The sequence below is a fragment of the Thamnophis elegans genome, chromosome Z, assembly GCF_009769535.1.
Source record: "Thamnophis elegans isolate rThaEle1 chromosome Z, rThaEle1.pri, whole genome shotgun sequence".
Taxonomy (NCBI): Eukaryota; Metazoa; Chordata; class Lepidosauria; order Squamata; family Colubridae; genus Thamnophis; species Thamnophis elegans.
Window position 1 is genome coordinate 4,713,184 of NC_045558.1, and position 22,747 is coordinate 4,735,930.

The 22,747-nt window shown below is 48.7% G+C and overlaps 1 protein-coding gene across 1 annotated transcript; it reads left to right on the plus strand.

The window, feature by feature from the left end:
• Positions 1-394: 394 nt before the first annotated feature.
• On the plus strand, positions 395-22,502 carry SEC22C (SEC22 homolog C, vesicle trafficking protein). Its single transcript, XM_032237675.1, is given in 11 exon segments — positions 395-480; positions 3,814-3,891; positions 3,894-3,929; positions 3,932-4,001; positions 4,003-4,020; positions 11,941-12,029; positions 12,032-12,103; positions 16,357-16,536; positions 17,345-17,463; positions 18,594-18,659; positions 21,389-22,502. Coding segments are annotated over 10 exon segments (900 nt in total). The 5' UTR covers positions 395-480; positions 3,814-3,842; the 3' UTR covers positions 21,590-22,502.
• Positions 22,503-22,747: the final 245 nt, after the last annotated feature.

Genomic DNA, 22,747 nt, shown 5'->3' on the forward strand with positions numbered 1-22,747 from the left:
ATCCTGACAAGTTAGGGAATTCTGGGAGTTGAAGTTCACCCTTCTTGAAGCAGCCAAGGTTGAGAAACACTGATCTAAATATAGAGAACATCACAATAGGAAAACGTGCCTGTGAACTTTGGGTTCCCTGCAAAAAAAAAAAAAAGCGATTTTCATCTCTCGAGTAGCTACACCTCCCAATCTTTGGCACTTCTGCAAGGATCTATGGTGCACTCCCTTAAGGCTTATCAGGGTCCTCGACTCTCTCGCGGTCGCCTCTCGATGGTTCCCGCAGCCGCTCTGGCCGCCCACGTCTTCTCCGTGACTGGAAGTGGGCGGGGCGGAGGGCGTTTGTTATGATGGCAGCCTCTTCCGACGCGGCGGCGAGGCCAGAAGCGAGAGAGGCGAGGTGGGAGCGGCGTCACGGGAACGGCTGAGGCCTTTTTTTTCCTCCCCTTCTCCTGGCTGGAACGGGCAGTCTCGGCCCCACGGCGTCAAGCGGTGGGCAGCCGGAGTCGTGGGGGCTCGCAGAACGCCCGTGTTGCAGCCTTACCTCGCCTGGTTGTTGGGAGGGCGGTTTGGGACCTCCACCACACCGTACCTGGCTGCAGCCCAGGGCGCATGCGCAGCTGAGCTTGTCCCTAGGTTCCAGTGAACCCCAACCCCAGAACTTGCCAGAAAGTGCGCATGCGCGGCTTAGCTTGGCCGTGGGTGCTAGTGAGAGCCCCCTTCCCCCCGTAGCAAAAATTGGGAGAACAAACTACTTTTGGGGTCGCATTTTGAGGCCTTTTCTGATTGGCAGACCAGCCTTTGTGGTGGTGGGGGGCACTTTCCGCCAAGTTTTGCTAGTGGGGAGGGGCTTTCACTTGCGCCCAAGGCCAAGCTAAGCCGCGCATGCGCACTTTCCAAGCTTATTAATAAAAATAAATGTATTAATGGTATTCATAAAAAAAAAAATTGGAATTGGGTTGTATTGTTGCTTCCTCGCGGGTGTGTATGTGTGTTAAATACGGTAGTTCAGTGGTTCCAAACTTGGCAACTTTAAGACTTGTGGACTTCAACTCCCAGAATTCTCCAGCCAGCTCAGCTGGCTGGAGATTCTGGGAGTTGAAGTCCACAAGTCTTAAAGTTGCCAAGTTTGGGAACCACTGCGGTAGTTCTTTATTATGTGGTGGGGCTTTTAAAAATGTCAAATGCCTCCCCCCTCCAGTCACCGAATCATTTATATTTATTCTAACCCAAATTTATATATTAAACAAATTAGTTAGTCATCGACTTAACTATTGTTCATTGACCGTTGGAAGTTACAGCGGCGCTGAAAAAAAAAAAATGACTGAAGACTGTTTTGTCCCACTTAACAACCGTCACCTGATCAAAATTCAGGTTTGATCTCCAAGCTTGTTTGTAAACTGTAAACTGACTCATATTTACGACCACCGCAGTGTCCCTGGAGTCACGTGCGACCTTCTGAGGCGACCTTCTGGCCAGCAAAAGTCAGTGGGGAAAGCCGGATTTTTAATGACCATGTGGCTAACTTAACAATAGCGTAAGGCGAGAAAGGTTGTAAAATGGAGCAGATCTCAACCACTGTCTTGTTTAGAAACTGAAATTTTGGGGTTTTCTCTTGGATCATAAGTCAACTTGCCCATTAAAGGAATAATTTAAATAATTTGAGACATTTCAGGATCCTAGGAGGCTGAATAGGACTTGATGCAACCTTCAGAATGGAGGTCATTGCAGGTCAGGGAGAAAGCCTACATTTTCAGTGAGAGGGCTGGAATTTGGACAACCTGGTGCATTCATTATTTTTCCAACTTTTAAGGTTAGATAAAAGGCCGCTATTCTGCTCGATATGCTTTGAGATTTGAAACCAATGTTTTCCTTACGGATCTTTCATTCCTTTAAAAAAAAAATTATGTCCAGGTTATAATTACTTCTGTGTATGCTTATTCAGCCGTTTAATATATTCACCACCTTTATTATTTTTATAACAATTCAAACTAGCCAACTTACCCAATACTCCTCCCTCCTCTGATTTTCCCTACAACAACAATCACCCAGCAGGAGGGCTGGGCTGAGAATGACCTGTGGATACCCGGGAAGTTTAGCTTCCAAAATACAAATGGACCTCAACTTACAACAATTCATTTTGTGACTGTTCAGAGTTACAAACGGCACTGGAAAAAGGTAACTTACGACCATTTTTCACACCTGCAGCCACGGGGAAGCCAGATTTACTTAACAACCATGTTACTAACCTGACAGCAGTGGTTAATTTAACTGTGGCAAGAAAGGTCGTAAAATGGGGCAAAATTCACTTAACAAATTTCTCACTTAGCTAGATAAATTTTGGGCCCAATTATGGTTGTTAGCCGAGGACAACTTGAAGTTCCACAGTATAAGGTTCAACTTATCTGTGGATAGGCTTATCTGCAGACGTACGGGAAGTCCTCAACAACCATTCGTTTAGTGACCAAAGTTAGAACAGCACTGAAAAAGGTGATGATAATTTTTCACACTTAATGACCTTTGCGGCAAGTCACATGATCAAAAATTGGATGCTTGCTAAGCGAGCTTTCGCCTGCTTTACGATCTTTTTTTTTTGCCACCGTTGTTAATTGAATTGCTGCAGTTGTTAAGTTACCAACACGGTTGTTAAGTGAATCTGGCTTCCTAATTGGCTTTGCTTTGTCAGAAGGTCGCAAAGGGAGAATCCCGTGACACACTGCGACCATTAAAAATACGAGTCAGTTGCCAAGCCTAGTTTTCAATCACGTACCCACAGGGAGGTAGCAATGGTCGTAAGTGTGAAAAAAGATCATGTCAATTTTTCAATGCTTAGGTTCGAGCGGTCACAATGAACAGCTGTAACTATCTAAACTAGGGGTGTCAAACTTGATTTCATTGAGGGCCACATCAGGGTTGTGGGGGCGGGGGAGTGGCCAGGGGGCATGGCCACGGGGTGGGGAGGCATGGCCATGGGGCATGGTCACTTGAGTTGGGTAGCCCAAGTGCTCTGCCAGCAAAAATGGGTTCCCGAGTTCCGTTTTCAGCTGCGGCCGCCGCCTGCAATCCTCTGTCAGTGAAAATGGGCTCCTGAGCTCCATTTTCGGCTGCAACTGCCTCCTGCAACCCTCTGCCAGTGAAAACAGGTTCCCGAGTTCCGTTTTCGGCTACGGCCGCCTCCTGCAACCCTCTGCCAGTGAAAATGGGCTCCCGAGCTCTGTTTTCAGCTACGACAGCCTCCTGCAACCCTCTGCCAGTGAAAATGGGCTCCCGAGCTCCGTTTTCGGCTGCGGCCGCCCCTGCAGCCTCTGCCAGTGAAATGGGCTCCAGTTCCGTTTCAGCTGCGGGCGCCTCCTGCAGCCCTCTGCAGTGAAAATGGGCTCCTGAGCTCCGTTTCGGCTGCGGCTGCCTCCTGCAACCCTCTGCCAGTGAAAATGGGCTCCTGAGCTCCATTTTTGGCTGCGACCGCCTCCTGCAACCCTCTGCCACTGAAAACAGGTTCCCCAGTTCCGTTTTCGGCTGCGGCCGCCTCCTGCAACCCTCTGCCAGTGAAAATGGGCTCCTGAGCTCCGTTTTCGGCTGTAACCGCCTCCTACAACCCTCTGCTAGCAAAAACGGAGCCCTGGAGGGCCGTGGGCCATTCCTTAGCTATTCCCATGGCGCTCCTGGAGGCCAGATCCAGCACCTGGCCTTGAGTTTGGCACCACTGCTCTAACCAAATCATCGTAAGTGGAAAAAACCACCTGTATTGTTTTTTTTAATCATCTGCATCAACGGGTCGAAGAGCAATGTGGAGCCCAGATTGTCTCAAATTCCCTTTTTTCCCCAGGATGTCCCTGTGAGTTCTCCTTCGGAGGATGTCCATGATCCTCTTCACTTGCGTGGTGCGGATAAAGGACGGACTTCCCTCTCGGCGTCCAGCGATTTCCACCTAGACCCTCAGTTTTGGAATGCAGGAAGAGACTCAACATCCTGTCCTCCGTCCTGACACAATATCCAGAACGCGGCACGGCCAAAGCGTGACCTCAGTATACAGTAAGTCATTCTCTTGCCTACCACCTAGTCCCGTTTTATGCCTTCGTTGTATTGTTATGTGTGTCGCTTCGGTCTTCATGCTGATTGACTTACGAAAGAGCGAATAAATACAGGTAGTCCTCAGCTTACGACCAAAACTTGACACCAAGATTAATGTGGCTAAGTGAAACACTTGCTAAGTGAGCTTTGCCCCATTATACGACCTTTTTTTTTTTGCCACAGCTTGTTAAGTGAATCATTGCAATTGTTAGTAAATTAGTAAGACGGTGTTAAGGAATCTTGGCTTCCCCTTTGACTTTGCTCGTCACGTAATTACGTGGCCTTAGGACATTGCGACCGTCATAAATACGAACCACTTGCCAAGTGTGTGAATTTTGATTATGTGCGGCCGCTTGGGATGCCTCAACGGTCGTAGTGTGAAAAATGCACCGTCACTTTTCAGTTGCAACTTTGGACGGTCACTAAATGAATTGTTGTAAATTGAGGACTACCTGTACACATAATCCAATGCTGTGGTGGCGCAGTGCTTAGAATGAAGCACTGCAAGGACTAACTCACTGCCCATTGCCAGCAGTTCAATCCTAATCGACTAAAGTGACTCAGCTTTCCATCCTTCTGAGGTCACTAAAATGAGGACCCAGATTGCTGGGGGAAGAGGCTATAAACTGCTTAGAGGGGGCTGTAAAGCATTGTGAAGCAGTATATAAGTCTAAGCGCTATGCTATTGGTACCAATCTTTCTTCTTCTTTGTCTTCGTCTTCTCCTCCTATTCCTCCTCCTCCCTCTGCAAACCCCACTCCCTTCCAGACCTTCATGACTAGTTGGGTCATGAAACATCTGCAAGAAAGCCCCAAATTCAGAGAGCAGCAAGGACCCCACAGTTGTTTTCTTCTTCTTCTTCTTCTTCTTCTTCTTCTTCTTCTTCTTCTTCTTCTTCTTCTCTCTTCTTCTTCCCCTTCCCCCTCCTCCTCCTCCCTCCTCCTCCTCCTCCTCCTGCCTCCTCTGCTTCTTCCTCCTCCTCCTCTCCTCCGTTCTCCTCCTCTCCTCTTCTTCTTCCTCTTCCTTCTCTTTCTCTCCTCCTCCTCTCCTCTTCTTCCTTCTTCTTCTTCTTCTTCTTCTTCTTCTTCTTCTTCTTCTACCTCTTCCCCTTCCCTCTTCCCTCCTTGCATCGGAGCTACCTCTCGCATACGGACAACCACCAGAACGCTGTATTGCCGCTCTGATAGCGTCCGCTGATCCCGCCCTGCTGCCCTGTTTTGGGTGACCCGCTCCCTCCTAAACACGAGGGTTGCGGATAACCCCCTACAAGGTAGAGCAGAGGAATATGTCCAGTTCCTCGCGGACAAGTTGCTCGGCTTCGGATGGACCTGGACTCCAATTGCGCAGAGCCAGCCGGTGGTACCGGGAAGGTCTTGAACAATATCTCTGGACTGACTTTCAACCTGTTTGCTCCTCATGAAGTGGACAAGCCTGGGAGCGGTGAGTGCTGCCCGTGTGTACTGGTCCGTGCCCCTCCTGGCTGGTCGCGAACAGCAAGGAGGTGACACGGAGCTGGATCCAGGCGATGGTGAATGCCTCTCTTCGGGAGGGCTTCTTTCCACTGGCATTGAAGACAGCGGGGTGAGACCCCTCCTGAAGAAGCCCTCACTGGATCCAGCCATTTTGAACACTATCGTCCAGTCTCCAACCTTCCCTTTATTGGGAAGGTTGTTGAGAAAGTGGTGGCCTCTCAACTCCGACGGTTCTTGGATGAAGCCGATTATCTGACTCCTTTCAGTCTGGATTCAGGCCTGGCTACAGCACGGAAACCGCTTGGTCGCACTGACCGATGATCTCTGGAGAGCCAGGGATGGAGGTCGCCCCTCCATCCTAGTGCTTCTTGACCTCTCAGCGGCCTTCGATACCATTGACCATGGTATCCTCCTGCAACGTTACAAGAGGTGGGGGTGGGAGGCACCGTTTCTCGTGGTTTTCCTCCTCCCTCGGACAGATCGCAGTCGGTGTTGGTCGGGGCAAGGTCGACCCCTAGGCCCCTGAAATACGGGTTCCTCAGGGTTCGGTCCTGTCCCCCCTCCTGTTTAACATCTACATGAAGCCACTGGGTGAGATCATTCAACGGCACGGGATAAGATACCATCAATACGCGGATGATACTCAGTTGTATCTGTCCGCCCCTGCCAACTCAGTGAAGCGGTCGACATGATGTGCCAGTGCCTGGAGGCTGCCAGGGTCTGGATGGGGGTTAACAAGCTTGTGCTCAATCCACAAGACCGAGTGGCTGCTGTGTTTCCCTCCCAAAATTTGGTTAGTATTCCATCACTCAGCTGGGAGGTGAAATTTTACGCCTCTCAGACAGGGCTCACAACTTGGAGTCCTCCTGGACCCACAGCTGACTTTAGAACATCATTTGTTGGCTGTGACCAGGGGGGCATTTGCCCAGGTTCGCCTGGTGCACCAGTTGCGTCCCTACCTGAACCGGGAGGCACTCGCAACAGTCACTCACGCCCTCGTGACCTCAAGACTGGACTACTGCAATGCGCTCTACATGGGGCAGCCCTTGAAGAGCATTCGAGAACTTCAACTTGTCCAGAATGCGCCACGCGAGTGATTGTGGGTGTACCTCGATACACCCACGTTACACCTATCCTCCGCGAGCTGCACTGGCTTCCAATTGGTCTCTAGATGCCTTCAAGGTGCTAGTTATTACTTATAAAGCCCTTCATGGTATTGGACCTGGGTACTTGAGAGACCGCCTGCTGCCAATTACCTCCTAAAGACCCATTAGATCGCACAGGGTCGGCCTCCTCCGGGTTCCATCCACCAGCCAATGCCATCTGGCTACAACCCGGGGAGGGCCTTCTCTGTTGCAGCTCCGGCCCTTTGGAACGAAGTCCCCGCAAAGATTCGGACCCTCACCTCTCTCCCTGCTTCCGAAAAGCCATTAAAACCTGGCTGTGTCGGCAGGCCTGGGTTGATGAGCTCCCTTCCCCTCTCGACAGGTGTGGTTGCTGGTCATTTTAAATGTCTGTTTTGTATTTGTATATTCCCCTTCCCGTTTAAGTTGTTCGCCGCCCTGAGTCCCTTCGGGGAATAGGGCGGCTATAAATAAAATAAAACTTAAACTTAAACTCCTCCTCCCCCCCCCTCCTCCTCCTCCTCCTCCTCCCCTCCTCCTCCTCCTCCTCCTCTCTCTCTCTTCTTTCTTCTTCTTCTTCTTCTTCTTCTTCTTCTCTTCTTCTTCTTCTTCTTTTCTATATAACGTGTTTCACAAATATTTTTGGGGAGGGCTTATTTTAGTGCAAGCGCTCAAAAGCCCAATTGGGCTTATTATCTGGGGAGGTCTTATTTTCAGGGAAACAGACAGGGGTGGGTTCCTGCCAGTTCTAACCTCTTCTATAGAAAGGTTCCACAAATCTACAGTTCGTTTAGAACCGGTTCCAGCTCCCTCCCCCCACCCGCCCACACATCATCAAGATGAAGCGTGAGAGGAGGAATTCTGGGAGTTGAAGTCCACAGTCTTAAAAGCTGTCAAGTTTAGCTCCTCGCAGGATCCCTGCCCCAGAGGTTGTGGGTGTGAGTCTCTTCTCCTGAAGTTGGATCTAGGTTCAATTGGGCTTGTTTTTGACGTACACCTCCCAGCTGTGTCACAACGGCCCTGCCTGCGCTCCTAGAGGCGGTAGCCGGGTTGGCGGTGGAGTTCCCCAGACTGATGGTACTGGGGGACTTTAACCTGCCAACCCTGGGCGAACATTCTGATGGAGCGCAGGAGTTCATGGCTTCCATGACAACCATGGACTTGACCCAAGTAGTCCAGGGTCCAACTCATAGAGTGGGACACACTTGACCTTGCATTTCTCTCAGGGCAGTGGAGATGTGATCTTGAATTAAGGGGAATAGAGATCTCACCCTTGTCATGGACAGATCACTTCCTGCTGAGGCTTGACTTTGGGATCCTGCTCCCCCATTGAAGGGAGTGGAGCCGATTAAGTGGTTCCGCCCCAGGCGCCTGATGGATCCGGAAGGATTTCAGAAGGAGCTTGGAGAGATACCTGACTCCCTTGCCCACAACCCGGCAGAGGCTTTAGTCGCGGCCTGGAATGTTGCAGCGGCTGAGGCTCTGGATTGGATTGCGCCTTTGCAGCCTCTCCGCGGCAGTGGATCCAGGAGGCACCTTGGTTCACCGAGGAACTCCGGGAGATAAGCGCCAAAAGAGACGCCTAGAGCAACACTGGAGGGCCAGTAACTCCGAATCTGACCGAACACTATTAAGAGCCTTTATTAGGACTTATTTAATGGCGATACGGGCGGCAAAATGTACATATTTTTCCGCTCTTATTGCATCCACGGAATCCCGGCCAGCCGCCCTGTTTAGGGTGACCCGCTCCCTCCTAAAAGGTGAGGAGGTGGGGGAACCCGTGGAGGGAAGAGCTGAGGAGTTTGTTCAGTTTCTGTCGGATAAAATCACTCAGATTCGGGCGGACCTGGACTCTACTTAGGCAGCACCAGCTGATGCCAAGGGAGGTCTTAGTCAGATTTGCTGGGATGAGTTCGAGTTTGTCACCCCTGAGGAAGTGGACAAGGCCATGGGAGCGATGATGCCTCCACCTGTTTATTGGACCTGTGCCCCTCCTGGCTGGTCTCGACCAGCAGGAGGTAACACGAGGCTGGCTCCAGATGATTACGAACGATCTTTACAGGAGGGGTCTTTCCCGCAACCACTTAAGAAGCGGTGGTAAGGCCCCTCCTTAAGAAGCCTTTCTGGATCCAGCTATTCTTAAGTACTATCGTCCTGTCTCCAACCTTCCTTTTCTGGGAAGGTTGTTGAGAAGGTGGTGGCGCTTCAACTCCGACGGACCTTGAATGAAGCAGATTATCTAGACTCCTTTCAGTCTGGCTTCAGGCCTGGATACAGCACAGAAACCGCTTTGGTCGCACTGACCGATGATCTCTGGCGGGCCAGGGATAGAGGACATTCCTCTATTCTGGTGCTTCTTGACCTCTCAGCGGCTTTTGATACCATCGACCATGGTATCCTCTGCGACGGTTAGTGGAGGTGGGAGTGGGAGGCACCATTCTACGGTGGTTTTCCTCTTACCTCTCTGACAGGTCGCAGTCGTGTTGGTCGGGCGACAGAGGTCGACCCCTAGGCCCCTTAAATATGGTGCCGCAGGGTTCGGTCTTGTCCCCCCTCCTATTTAATATCTATATGAAGCCGCTGCGCAAGATCATTTGACAGCACGGGGTTAAGTATCATCATATGCTGATGATACACAATTACATCTCTCTGCCCCGTGCCAGCTCAGTGTAGTAGCGGACGTGATGTGCCGTGCCTGGAGGCTGTTAGGATCTGGATAGGGGTAAACAAACTCGTGCTCAATCCCGACAGACTGAGTGGCTATGGATGTTCCCTCCGAAGGACAGCCCAGATAATCCATCTTTGATCCTGGGGGGGCGAAAACTTACGCCCCTCAGAGAGGGCACGCAATTTGGGGTCCTCCTGTTCACAGCTGACACTGGAACACCATCTGTCGGCTGTGACCAGGGGAGCCTTTGCCCAGGTTCACCTGGTGCATCATTGCGGCCCTACTTGGATCAGGAGGCACTCCAGACCGTCACTCATGCCCTAGTCACCTCAAGACTGGACTACTGCAATGCGCTCTACATGGGGCTACCCTTGAAAAGCGTTTGGAGACTGCAATTAGTCCAAATGCAACCGCACGAGCGATATTAGATGTACCTAGATACACCCATGTCACCCTATCCTCCGCGAGCTGCACTGGCTACCTATTGGTCTCCGGATGCAATTCAAGGTGTTGGTTATCACCTTTAAAGCCCTGCATGGCTTAGGACCAGCATACCTGCGAGACCGCCTACTGCCACACTCCTCCCAACAGCCGGTAAAATCCCACAGGGTGCGCCTCCTTCAGATGCCGTCAGCCAGACAATGTTGGGTGGCGGCTCCCTGGAGGAGAGCCTTCTCTGTGGCTGCCCCGACCCTTTGGAACGAGCTACCCCCGAAATCCGGACCTCACCCACTCTCATGGCCTTCAGAAAAGCTGTCAAGACCTGGCTATTCCGCAGCCTGGGGCTGTTGACTTCATTGTTGAGGTCCAGCCCCGACTGAAATGAATGTATCTGTGTTGTTTTTTAACTTGTCTATTTTATTTTTATTTTATTTTATTTCCCCTCTCTGTAAGCCGCCCGAGTCCTCCAGGATTGGGCGGCCTATAAATAAAATTAAACTTCAAACTTCAAACTAAACTGAACTAAAGGGTTAGGGGTGCAAGGGTCTTGTAACTTGACAGCTTTAAGACTTGCGTGCTTCAAAGCCAGCGTTCCTGAGCCGACATTTTGGTTGCTAAGCAAGAGCGTTAAGTGAGTTTCACCACATTTTACAAGTTGGCCACACTCACCCAGTCACATGACTGTCAAGCCACTCCTACCCGATCACATGGCTGGCAAGCCACTGCCACAAAGCAGGCCATACCTACAGAAGAGGTTCTAAAAATTTTTGAAACCCACCACTGGAAACAGGGTATATAACAGTGTGTGTGTGTGTGTGTGTGTGTGTGTGTGTGTTCCAGCATAACTCTGGAACACCTGGAGCAATTTCAACCAAACGTGGTACACAGATGCCTTGCTCGCTGGAAACAAATACTGTGGGAGTAAGGCACCCCTAACACTCCTCAGTGTGTGTGTGTGTGTTCTGTTAAGATACATCCTGTTGTGTCTTAAAATGGCTTCCACTGTACTGTCGTAAAATGGATTCTACTGTACAGCGCAGTGGAGTTGCCATGGTAACGGCTTCACAGTACTCCACAAGGGGGGCTCTCTCTGGTAAGGGGAAAATCCAACATTGCAAAGTACATTTTCCCACTATAAATAAATACCAGGGGCAACGCCTTAGTCAAGCAATAAAACACATTCTACAGATATAATCCTAAAACTATAGCGCCATCTAGCATCGGGAAATAGAAATTCATCTTGCACAGAAAGGTCTTGACTTGACAGCCATAATTGAGCCCATAGCAAAATTTATGTTGTTAAATGAGACGTTTGTTAAGTTTGTTCCATTTTACGTCTTCCCTTGCCACTTTTGTTAAGTCACAGCAGTTGTTAAGTTAGTAACACAGTTAATAAGTCAATCTGGCTTCACCGCTGACCTTGCTTGCTATGGAGGTTGCTAAAAGGTGATCATAGGACCTCAGGACACAGCCACTCTTCATAAATAGGAACCAATTGTCAAGTGCCCGAATTTTGATCATGTGACCCTGGGGATGCGGCAACGGTCGTAAGTGTGGGAAATGGTCGTAAGTCACTTTTTCAGTACCGTTGTAACTTTGAACAGTTACTAAACAAACGTAAGTTGAGGATTTCCTTTGCATTGGGGTCCCCCTATAACCATAATGGAACCCCAAATTTATGTGGCTGTGTCAGCCTCCTACCTGTAGACAGGTGAGCATTTTCCTTAGGATCTCCCCCACTGTGAAATACCTTCCTTTATAGTAAAGGTTCCCCTCGCACGTATGTGCCAGTCGTTCCTGACTCTAGGGGCGGTGCTCATCTCTGTTTCAAAGCCGAAGAGCCAGCGCGTCTCCGTGGTCATATGGCCGCATGACTCAATGCCGAAGACCCACGGAACGCTGTTCCTTTCCCACCAAAGGTGGTTCCTATTTTTCTACTTGCATTTTTTCATGCTTTCGAACTGCTAGGATGCAGAAGCTGGGACAAGTCAAAGGGAGCTCGCTCTGTTACACGGCGCTGGGGATTCGAACTGCCAAACTGCCGACCTTTCTGATCGACAAGCTCAGCGTCTTAGCCACTGAGCCACCTCTTCCTTTTTACACACACATACACACACACACCGCTTGTGGTTCCCCACTGAACTCTCAGATTAATCCTAGATCTTTTCTTTCACAGCTTCCACACTGCTGGGGGTGTCTCCTGTACGTGCATTGCCATCAGCAGTTATCCCGCGGTGATGGCCTTCTGTTTCCTGGAAGAGCTCCGTCTAAATTTGCCATGTCCTACAATGCCACCAGTGTCAGTCTGGCTTCCAGGCCGTACGCTTTCCTCGAATTCGGTATGTTGTTGGTTTGCCTTCGTGTCTTTTTCTTCTGGGGGGGGGCAATGGAATTTAGCAGTCATTGCTGTGACGTGCTCTCTTACCATGGTTGTTTTCTTGCAGACATTCCACTTCTGGCCCTGGTGATGTTCAGTAGTTGGGTCATGAAATGTCTGTAAGAAGGCAACCAGGTTCAGAGAGCACCTGTTGTAGAAAAAACAGGACACGCAAGCCAGCTCTTCAGGGAAGGAATAGTTTATTTGCGCAGGTTCATAGCAAAGAATAATTGGCCTGAACATTGAATGAATTCAGGAACTTCCTATATAGTTTATCACTTTCAGCTAAAGCCATCTGTTAGTTTTGGAAACACCCCTCAAGATTTGCCCTTGTGTTACAGGAAGTTACACGAGGTATACATGGGTAAAGCTAATGGAGCAGCGTAGCTCGTATTTTGAGGAACTGACAATATCTGTCTACCACACAGATTTACAGTCAAGCCAGCAGATATATTAAAATAGATACTTTGCTTCAGCAGATTTCATGTGCAGACTTCCTTCTAACCCGTGTCAACCGCACCATGTTGTAAAAGCAGACTTTGCAATTTCTATATATGAACAGTTAAGGCTTAATATCATGAAACCCTAGTTTGGTTCAGGCTTAAGGCCTACCTTGGTTCAGCCTGCTACCTCACACCAAAGATCTTACAGTTGTCATTCGCCTCCTCTCCTCCTCCTCCTCCTCCTCCTCCTCCTCCTCCCCTCCTCCTCCTCTAGCACCGATGATATTACCTACTTGGCTCAAGAAACGTCTGCAAGAAGGCAACCAAACTCCACACTAAGGATCCCCACAGAAACACAGATAAGCATGGTTTAACACCAGACAAACAGTCAAGCACCAAACAATACTTTCATCAAGGGACTACCAAGGAGGAAACCACACCCACACACCAACACTGGCAGGGATAGTTACTGTATATAAACGGGAAAGTCCAAAATGCCTCACACTGATGATGTTGGATCTAGTTGGATCATTAAGCATCTGCAAGAAAACCACCAAACTCAGAGAGCACCCAGGACTCCACAGTCGTCGCTGTCCTCCTCCTCCTCCTCCTCCTCCTCTCCTCCTCCTCCTCCTCCACTTCACAAACCCCACTCCCTCCTAACACTGATGATATTACCTAGTTGGGTCATGAAACATCTATAAGAAAACCATCACACTTAGAGAGAACCAAGGACCCCACAGCCATCCTCCTCCTCCTCCTCCTCCTCCTCCTCCTCCTCCTCCTCCTCTCCTCCTCCTCCTCCTCCTCCCCCTCCTCCTCCCTTCTAGCACTGATGATGTTCTCTAGTTGGGTCAGGAAGCATCAGCAAGAAAACCACCAAACTCAGAGAGCACCCAGGACCCCGCAATTCTCCTCCTGTCCTCCCCCCCTTTTCCTCCACTCTGCAAAGCCCACTCCTTTCTAACACTGATAATGTTACCTAGTTGGGCCATGAAATGCCTGCAAAGAAACCCACCCAGCTCAGAGAGCAACAAGGACCCCAGAGTTCAACTCTTTGAGCTACAAATATTTTCTTCCAGTTAGTCACTGCTATGTGAAGAACCATCGGTAGTCATGTTTCTACTGTCTGTCCTTCATTTAGCTGCAACGCCACCGGAAAAAGTTGACTTAAAACGAACGTTTGTAGCGCCTCAAAATTCGGGCATATGGCAAACTCTGGGTAGTTCCGATGGTTGCAGAAGGCTGGGACTACCATTTGCTACCTTTGCAGCCGGCTTCGCAGAAGCAACTCGGGGGGGGAGCTGAATTCACTTAGCCACCATATGACCCACTTCACAGCTGCTTGGGTCAGAAGTCAAAAAGGTCAAAGGATTGGGCTGCAACTAGCAATAGCAATAGCAGTTGGACTATATACCGCTTCATAGGGCTTTCGGCCCTCTCTAAGCGGTTACAGAGTCAGCATATTGCCCCCAATAACAATCCGGGTCCTCATTTTACCCACCTCGGAAGGATGAAAGGCTGAGTCAACCCTGAGCCGGTGAGATTTGAACCGCCGAAACTGCAGAACTGCAGTCAGCTGAGTAGCCTGCAGTGCTGCACTCTAACCACTGCGCCACCTCGGCTCTGATCTAACCACATCCTTGCTTGGCAGTGACCATTTCGAGTTTCCAATTTTGGTCCCAAGCCATCGAGGCGGCGGTGAGCCTTTAACAATCACTTCGATTTTCTGTAGGAGGATTTGCCTCTTAACCCAGTGAGGACTAGCGCTTTTGTTGTTGCGCGCTGAAAGCACATGCGCGCACACCCATAGAGCCGAGGTGGCGCAAGTGGTTAGGGTGCAGCACTGCAGGCCACTTCAGCTGACTGCAGTTCTGCAGTTCAGCGGTTCAAATCTCACCGGCTCAGGTTGACCTCAGCCTTCCATCCTTCCGAGGTGGGTGAAATGAGGACCCGGATTGTTGTTGGGGGCGATATGCTGACTCTTGTAAACCGCTTAGAGAGGGCTGAAAGCCCTATGAAGCGGTATATAAGTCTAATTGCTATTGCTATAGTTCGATTCTCACCAGGCTCAAGGCTGACTCAGCCTTCCATCCTTCCGAGGTGGGTGAAATGAGGACCCAGACTGCGGGGGCGATATGCTGACTCTGTAAACTGCTTAGAGAGGCTGAAAGCCCTATGAAGCGGTATTATAAGTCTAACGGCTATTGCTATAATGAAACGGGCGCGCGACCCAGCTGCATGTGCAACCCCATGGGCACCCTGTACATGTGCACGAGACCCCCCCCCACTCCCCTGCCCCAGTGCATGTTTGCCTGACCCACCCCTGCTACCCCACACATGCACGGCAACCCTCTCCGCGTGCACCATGCCCCATGCGCATGCACCCCCTGTGCGCATGCGCACCTGACTCTCGCTGAGCTGGGGCGACAATTGGCCATGCCCTCAGAGACGACTCTGCGTGCCACAGGTTCACCACCATGGCCCTGATCTAATCTTCCAGGTTTTCTGGAAATAAGATACAAATAGTTCTCGACTTGCAACGGTTCGCTTACTGACTGTTCGAACTTAAGAACAGCACTGAAAAATTGACCGATGGAATGGAGACCCGAGAACCTTCTACTAAGCATTAAACCAGAAAACATGAGCAGTTCAATATGGCATTTGAGCCTACATATAATTGTGGCCGCAAGAATAACCTATGCACAATTTTGGAAATCCACTACCATACCGTCGGAAGATGCTATAATTAAAAAGATCTATGAATGTGCAGAAATGGACAGAATGACGGGTTGGCTGAGGGACAAAGGAAGAACGGAACATTATCTTAGCTGGAACTTATGGTATATGTGGGCGACAAGGAGAACAGCAGGGACTTAAAACGGGGAAAGTTAACAGTGAACATGGGTATTGTAATAGATCCTGAATTTGTAATGAGAAGATGTGGCTTACAGACCTAACAATGAGGAGGAAAGAAAAAGTTGGGCTGTGAATGACTGTCACCGCGGGGGTGGGGGTGCGGGGGTTGTATGTTAAATTGTATTTGTATTTGTATGTTTTACTCTTAAAAAAATGTATAACTAATAAAGATTACTTAAAAAAAATATTGACAGATGGCCGTTTTTTACACTTAGGACCGTTGCATGCTCAGGGGATCAAAATTCGAACGCTTGGTAACTGACTCCTATTTATGACCGTTGCTGTGTCCTGGGGGGGGGGGGGTGTCACACGACCCCACTTTTGCACCCTTCTGATAAGCAGAGGCAATGGGGGGAAGCTCAGATTCGCTCTACAACACTGTGGCTAACTTAACGACTGCAGTGGAGTGCGACGGGGCAAAGCTCTCTAAAACAAACATCTCACTTAGCAACAGAGACTTCGGGCTCCGTTGGGGTCGTAAGTCGAGAGTGGCGCAGTGGTTAGGGGTGCAGTACTGCAGGCCACTTCAGCTGACTCTTATCTGCAGTTCGGCGGTTCAAATCTCACCGGCTCAAGGTTGACTCAGCCTTCCATCCTTCCGAGGTGGGTGAAATGAGGAACCCAGACTGTGGGGGCGATATGCTGACTCTGTAAACCGCTTAGAGAGGCTGAAAGCCCTAGGAAGCGGTTATATAAGTCTAACTGCTAACTGCTACCTCTAATCTCCAGGTGTGGTCCGACCCCTGTAAAGTGCCAAGCTCCATCCGGGGGATGGGGTGGGTGGCTTTTTGCGAAGTGCGCCCCGGTATTTTCTTATTTTCAGATAAAGTTCTCGTTGTCTCTTCCCGCGCAGACAGCGTCATCCAGAAAACCCAGAACCAATTCAACCACACCAACTGCGCTCAGCCGAAGTTCGACGTTGCCAAAATGCAGGAGGAGCTTCGCCTGCGGCCTCCGGCCCTCGTCAGCTGGGAAGACATGGAACTGGTCAACGGGATGGTGAACGGCCGGGCGGAAGTCCACCTCGAGACAGGTGAGTTACAGGGTAGCTTTTATCAGCCGACTGAAATAATGGCAGAAGCCTAAGAAGAGTTGTAAATTCCCTACCAAAAGGGTTCAATCTCCACCTTTGCTGGATGTCCTTTCCTCTTTTTTTCCCCCACCCTCCGGAGCGGAGTGTTGAACCCAGGTGATGATTGATCAGTCCACAGAAAAAAGAAAAAAAAAACCTGATCTTAAATCTTAAAAAGTGTCCCGGAGCGGAATTAGCAGCTAAGTGGCTTTGTAAGTTTAAGTTTGTAAGTTTAATTTTATTTATAGGCCGCCCAATCCCGGAGGGCTCCGGGCGGCTTACAGAAGGGAAAAGAAAGGAAATAAAAATAAAAAAATGACATGTTAAACGACACAGATACATTCATTTTTTCAGGGAATGTCATTGAAAAAAGGTTGCAGAGGAGGGAGGTTAAAAGCACCAAAACCTCAGAGGGTTTCTGTGTTCTGCAATTTGGAAGTGAAGGGGGGGGAAAAAACCAGCCACTGAAAGGAAGTCTCCATTCTCCTTACCTTCTTCTATTCTTTGTGGATTAAAAGCCATTTTTTGATGGCTATTGACAACTAGCTGTGGAGTTGCTTTGCGGTTTGGAGAGAGCCGTTTACCGGGGAGCAGGAAATACTACACCGGCCAGTGAAGAAAAATAATAATAATAATAGTAACAACAGAGGGAAGTCCTTGTTTTAATTTTTGTGGATTTAAAGCGCTTTGAAAGAAAAGGGTGGGAGGGAATAGTGGAAGACACTTTGAAGGAGTCAAAGCTGTCAATTCCTTTTCTGATTCCCTGTAGCTCCTGCTTGCCGGATGCAGCCCATCTCTTCTTTGGGGATCCTCTCCCTCATCCTCAACATCATGTGCGGTGCGCTCAACCTCATCCGAGGGGTTCATCTGGCGGAATATGCGTGGCAGGTAACTGGGCTGCTGATTTGGGAGCCAAGAGAGTCAGTTTGGACCACTGGTGAAGAAGGTGCTGGCTTAGAATCCAGGAGATGGAGAGTTCTAGTTCCGTGTTAGGCGTGAAAGCCAACTGGGTGACTTTGGGCCAATCACCAGGAGATGGAGAGTTCTAGTCCCACCTTAGATATGAAAGCCAGCTGGGTGACTTTGGGCCAATCACTAGGAGATGGAAGTTCTAGTCCTGCCTTAGGAAGAAAGCCAGCTGGGTGACTTTGGGCCAATCACTAGGAGATGGAGAGTTCTAGTCCTGCCTTAGGTATAAAAGCCAGCTGGGTGACTTTGGGCCAATCACCAGGAGACGGTGAGTTCTAGTCCCACCTTAGGCGTGAAAGCCAGCTGGGTGACCCTGGGCCAATCACTAGGAGATGGAGAGTTCTAGCCCTGTCTTAGCCGTGAAAGCCAGCTGGGTTACTTTGGGCCAATCACCAGGAGACGGTGAGTTCTAGTCCCACCTTAGGCGTGAAAGCCAGCTGGGTGACCCTGGGCCAATCACTAGGAGATGGAGAGTTCTAGCCCTGTCTTAGCCGTGAAAGCCAGCTGGGTGACTTTGGGCCAATCACCAGGAGACGGTGAGTTCTAGTCCCACCTTAGGCGTGAAAGCCAGCTGGGTGACCCTGGGCCAATCACTAGGAGATGGAGAGTTCTAGCCCTGTCTTAGCCGTGAAAGCCAGCTGGGTTACTTTGGGCCAATCACCAGGAGACGGAGAGTTCTAGTCCCACCTAGGGCCCTCCTTCACCCCTGGATTTCTCTGTGCTCTGCTTAATGACCTTTATGCTTGCTTAACTACCACATCGGGGAGCAATAGCAGTGTTGGTTGTTAAATGAGATGATCGGTGGTCACTCCAGTTAACAGCTGCCTCAACTTGCGACCCTAATGGGCAGGCTCCATTACAGTCGGAAGGCAAGGACTGCCTGTAGGGTAGCTAATTCAGATCCTGCCCCAGGGGTGCCAAAGTATCTGCTTTAAAAAGGGGGGGGGGGAAACCATGGTTACGTTTCATTGGATCTGTTTTTCATTGCATTGGCTGACTCAATTTGACCTTGAAATTTAATTTAACCCTTTTCATTCTTCTTCCCCTAGGAAGATGGGCAAGAAATTAGGAACGTCGTAGCGTTTCTGCTGCCTTTCCTGTCCTGCTTCGGTTTGGTGAGTATCTTATATATTTTCTGTTTTTTTGGGTGGGTGGGGATTTAAATGACTTAAAGGTGCCTCAGCTTCCTGAAATACCTTCATTGACCACAAAGGTGCCTCGTTTTTCTCTCTCAAAAGGCAACTAGACTGTTTTTTAATTGAAGGAAGAGGAGAAACACGGTTTGCTTCCTATTCAAGAAGCTTCATCAGTTTTGTTTATACATTACTAGCCGATAACCCGGTGTTGCCCCGGGTATTTATTTATAGTGGGGAAACGTCTGGACCAAACGTAATTTCTAATGCTGGGTTTTCCCCCTTGCCAGAGGGAGCCCCCTGGTGGAGTACTGTGAAGCCGTTACCATGGCAACTCCACTGCGCTGTACAGCAGAAGTCATTTCACGGCAGTACAGTAGAAGCCATTTGAAGGCACAACAGGCTGCATCTTAATAGAACACATACACCTTGGTCCTTGGTGGCCTCTGAGCTCGGTGGCTTTCTTGCAGATGTTTCATGACCCAACTAGTTAACATCAGCAGGGCTAGAAGGAAGGTGGGTTTGCAGAAAGGAAGAGGAGGAAAATGAAGAAGAAGAAGAGGAGGAGGAGGAGAAGAAGAATATATAAAACATTTTCCTCTTCTTCCTCAAATATATAAAACTTTCCTCTTCTTCTCAAATAAAGAACAGTCCCATTGCCTTTTGAAAAGGAAAAAAAAAAACACTTTTAAGTGAAATGTGGCCTGGATTACTGAGAATCTACATAGTCTCTGATTTATCAGTTGATAACCAAAAACCTATCATGGATTTGTTATAAAGCAGTTTCTTCTATATGCATCTCTTCATCTTCAGGATTCCTGTAAATCAGATACTGGCAGATTTTCAGTGCTGGCACTGAAAAAAACATAAAATTAAAAACGATTTAAGATCTGACAATGTAAACCAAATGGCATCCAATTTCTGAGAAATCAAGATTTTTAATGTTCTGCGTCGAGAGTTTGCAAGGGTTGAGATAAGACCTAGCGATCTTGTTAAGAGTTAGATCTTTCCACCGAAGAATTTTGATGACTTCATATAAAACCTTAGGAGAGTAAATTCAGTTTAATGCCTCGTTTTCGTTTTAGATCGCTGGCTGGTTTTAACAACCATTCAATGTTAAAAGGGACTGAAAAAAGTGACTTATGACCATTTTTCACACTTAACGACCATTTTCAGCATCCCCATGGTCACATGATCAAAATCTGGCCGCTTGGCAATTGACTCTTATTTATGACGGTTGCGACCTTCTGACAAGCAAAGTCAAGGGGGAAGCCAGATTCACTTAACAACCATACTAATTTATCAGCGGCAGTGATTCACTTAACAACTGTGGCAAGAAAGGTCATAAAATGAGGCAAAACTCTTTTTTTAACTACCATCTCTTTTAGCAACAGAAATGTTGGTCTCAATCGTGGTCGTACATTGAGGACTAGCCGTAATCCAGTTAATAACATTTTTAATACAGGTAATCCTCAAACTTGCGTCTGCACTGATTGAGAAGTACTTGGTTCTTTCAGCACACAGTTACGATTTGCGACCCCCTCTGTCCATTTCTGATGAGCAAAGTCACTGGGGAAGCATCAGGAAGTGGCAAATGGCAACCACGTGGCCTCATCGCTTAACGACCTGTGGGTGATTGTTCTGACCCAGCTCCCCAAACACGACAAACCCTCTGAAGTGAACTCAAAGATTCCTATATTAGGAGCACCAGCAACCCCTGCAAAAAGTTTCTCTCTCAATGCCAGCTAGCAAGTCAGTCCAGCAGGGAGATGAATAGTTTTCTGCCACACCTATTCATCTCTGCCCCCTGCCTTTTATCCCCAGAGCTAGGGTGGGGCTCTGCTAGCAGCATTGGCTCTTCCATCCCAAGGACCGGCCCATAGATTTCCACTGCTCTCCTCTCCCCTCTGCCTTCTGCACACCTATTCATCTCTGCCCCCTGCCTTTTATCCCCAGAGCTAGGGTGGGGCTCTGCTAGCAGCATTGGCTCTTCCATCCCAAGGACCGGCCCATAGATTTCCACTGCTCTCCTCTCCCCTCTGTCTTCTGCACATCTATTCATCTCTGCCCCCTGCCTTTTATCCCCAGAGCTAGGGTGGGGCTCTGCTAGCAGCATTGGCTCTTCCATCCCAAGGACCAGCCCATAGATTTTCTCTGCTCTCTTCTCCCTCTGTCTTCTGCACACCTATCATCTCTGCCCCCTGCCTTTTATCCCCAGAGCTAGGGTGGGGCTCTGCTAGCAGCATTGGCTCTTCCATCCCAAGGACCGGCCCATAGATTTCCACTGCTCTCCTCTCCCCTCTGTCTTTTGTGCATCTGCACACTGGACCCAGGTGTTCCTCCTCCTCCCCATCAGCCAACTCCAGATCTGGGAGTGTTGACTCTCCATCTGAGGGCTGCCCAGGCTCCTCCCTTGTCTCTCTCTCTCTCTCTGCCAGCTCCATTCCCTCTTCCCCCTCGGAGCTCTCAGGTTGCCTCAGTGCTGGACCTGACTCCCACCTGTCCTCCTCATCCGATTCGGCTGCTGGCGACAGGCAACAACAGTGATTCACTTAACAATGATAACAACCGTTGCACTTCACATCCACATTGCTTACCGATTCCGGTCCCCATTGCCGTCACAAACCAGACACTACCTATATTACATTTGTATCCTTGCTTACTTAACAGTTGTCTTTTTTCCCCCCTTCCTCACAATTAATTTTTCGCAGTGTTACCTCTACCTGTTCTACACTTCCGCCCGGAAGACCAAAGTCTCCATCCTTTTCATGACCGTCTTCCTCTGCAACCTCTACCTATATGGATTACGGAACCACTGGCAGATTCTCTTCCACGTGGCCGTGGCGGCCTTTTCTTCTCACCAGATCCTCACCCGGCGGGTGGCCGAGAAACCCCTGGATTTGGGGGTGTGAGAAAGGACACCCCACGACATCCCAGAACGGGTCGTTTTGGGGGGGGGGGAAAGTCTCAGCTTTCAACCTATCAGCTCTGAGCAGATTGACTCGTAAATCTGGCGGTTGTTTTTTCTTTCCGTCCTTGCTCAAAATAATGCAAAAAAAGAAAAAGAAAGAAAAACACTATTTTTTTTTTTTTTTAGACCTGTGACAGGCAGCAAAGGAAATAACCGTCTAAAGAAAGGAAGCTTGCAATCTTGTGGATTAATTTGTTAATCCGAGAAAAGGCCGCAGGATGTGTGCCCTGAAGAAGACGCTCCCTGCTCTGGATTCAAGTAGAAATTCAGAGTTTTTGAGGCTGCCGTCTGGATTTTCCATCCATTTTTATTTTTATTTTTTTGTTATTGTTGCTGTTCCTTTCAAGTGGAGAACAGAAAGCCACGTACATACTGATAATCTGGGAAAATCAACCTGGGAAAAAAAAATCAGATGCACTGAATACTCCCAAATTGTGTCCTAAGCTTCCTCCAAAGTTGAGCATTGGAACTTGGTTGCAACCATTTGGGGGGTGGGGGAGTTTACCTCCCCCGTTTAAAGCACAAGATTATTCACCAAGCATTTTGGGGTTTATATGTGTATATATATATAGACATACAGACGTACAGCCAAAGTGGGCCATTGCTGTCATAATGCATATATAATTTATTATTATATTATTTGGGGAGGAATTGTTTGGGAAACTGACTTGAATCTCGTCTGCGTTAGACGAAATTGTAGATAAATGTATTATATTGAGCTGTGGGTAGAGAAGGCCACAGCCTTGAAACAACAATGATGGCGAAGGTGCCTTCAGATAATGTCCTGTAAACGTTTCCTGCACATATAGTCTGCTCCTCGTTTGGATTAAAACTTGGTTACACAGTTTCATGTTGATTATGGCATTTTTTGTAGAATTTTCTCATCTATCTAGATTTTGGCAGAGTTTCTACATACAGGTGTTTACACGGAATAATAATAATAATAATAAGTTAGATAACATCAAGCATGGAGAAGTAAAAACTACTGTCAGGGGAGAGTATACCAACAGAGTTAGGAAATTTTGAAATCTAAATTGAATGGTGGAAATACATCAAGGCCATAAATACCTGGGCAATACCAGTTATAAGATACACAGCT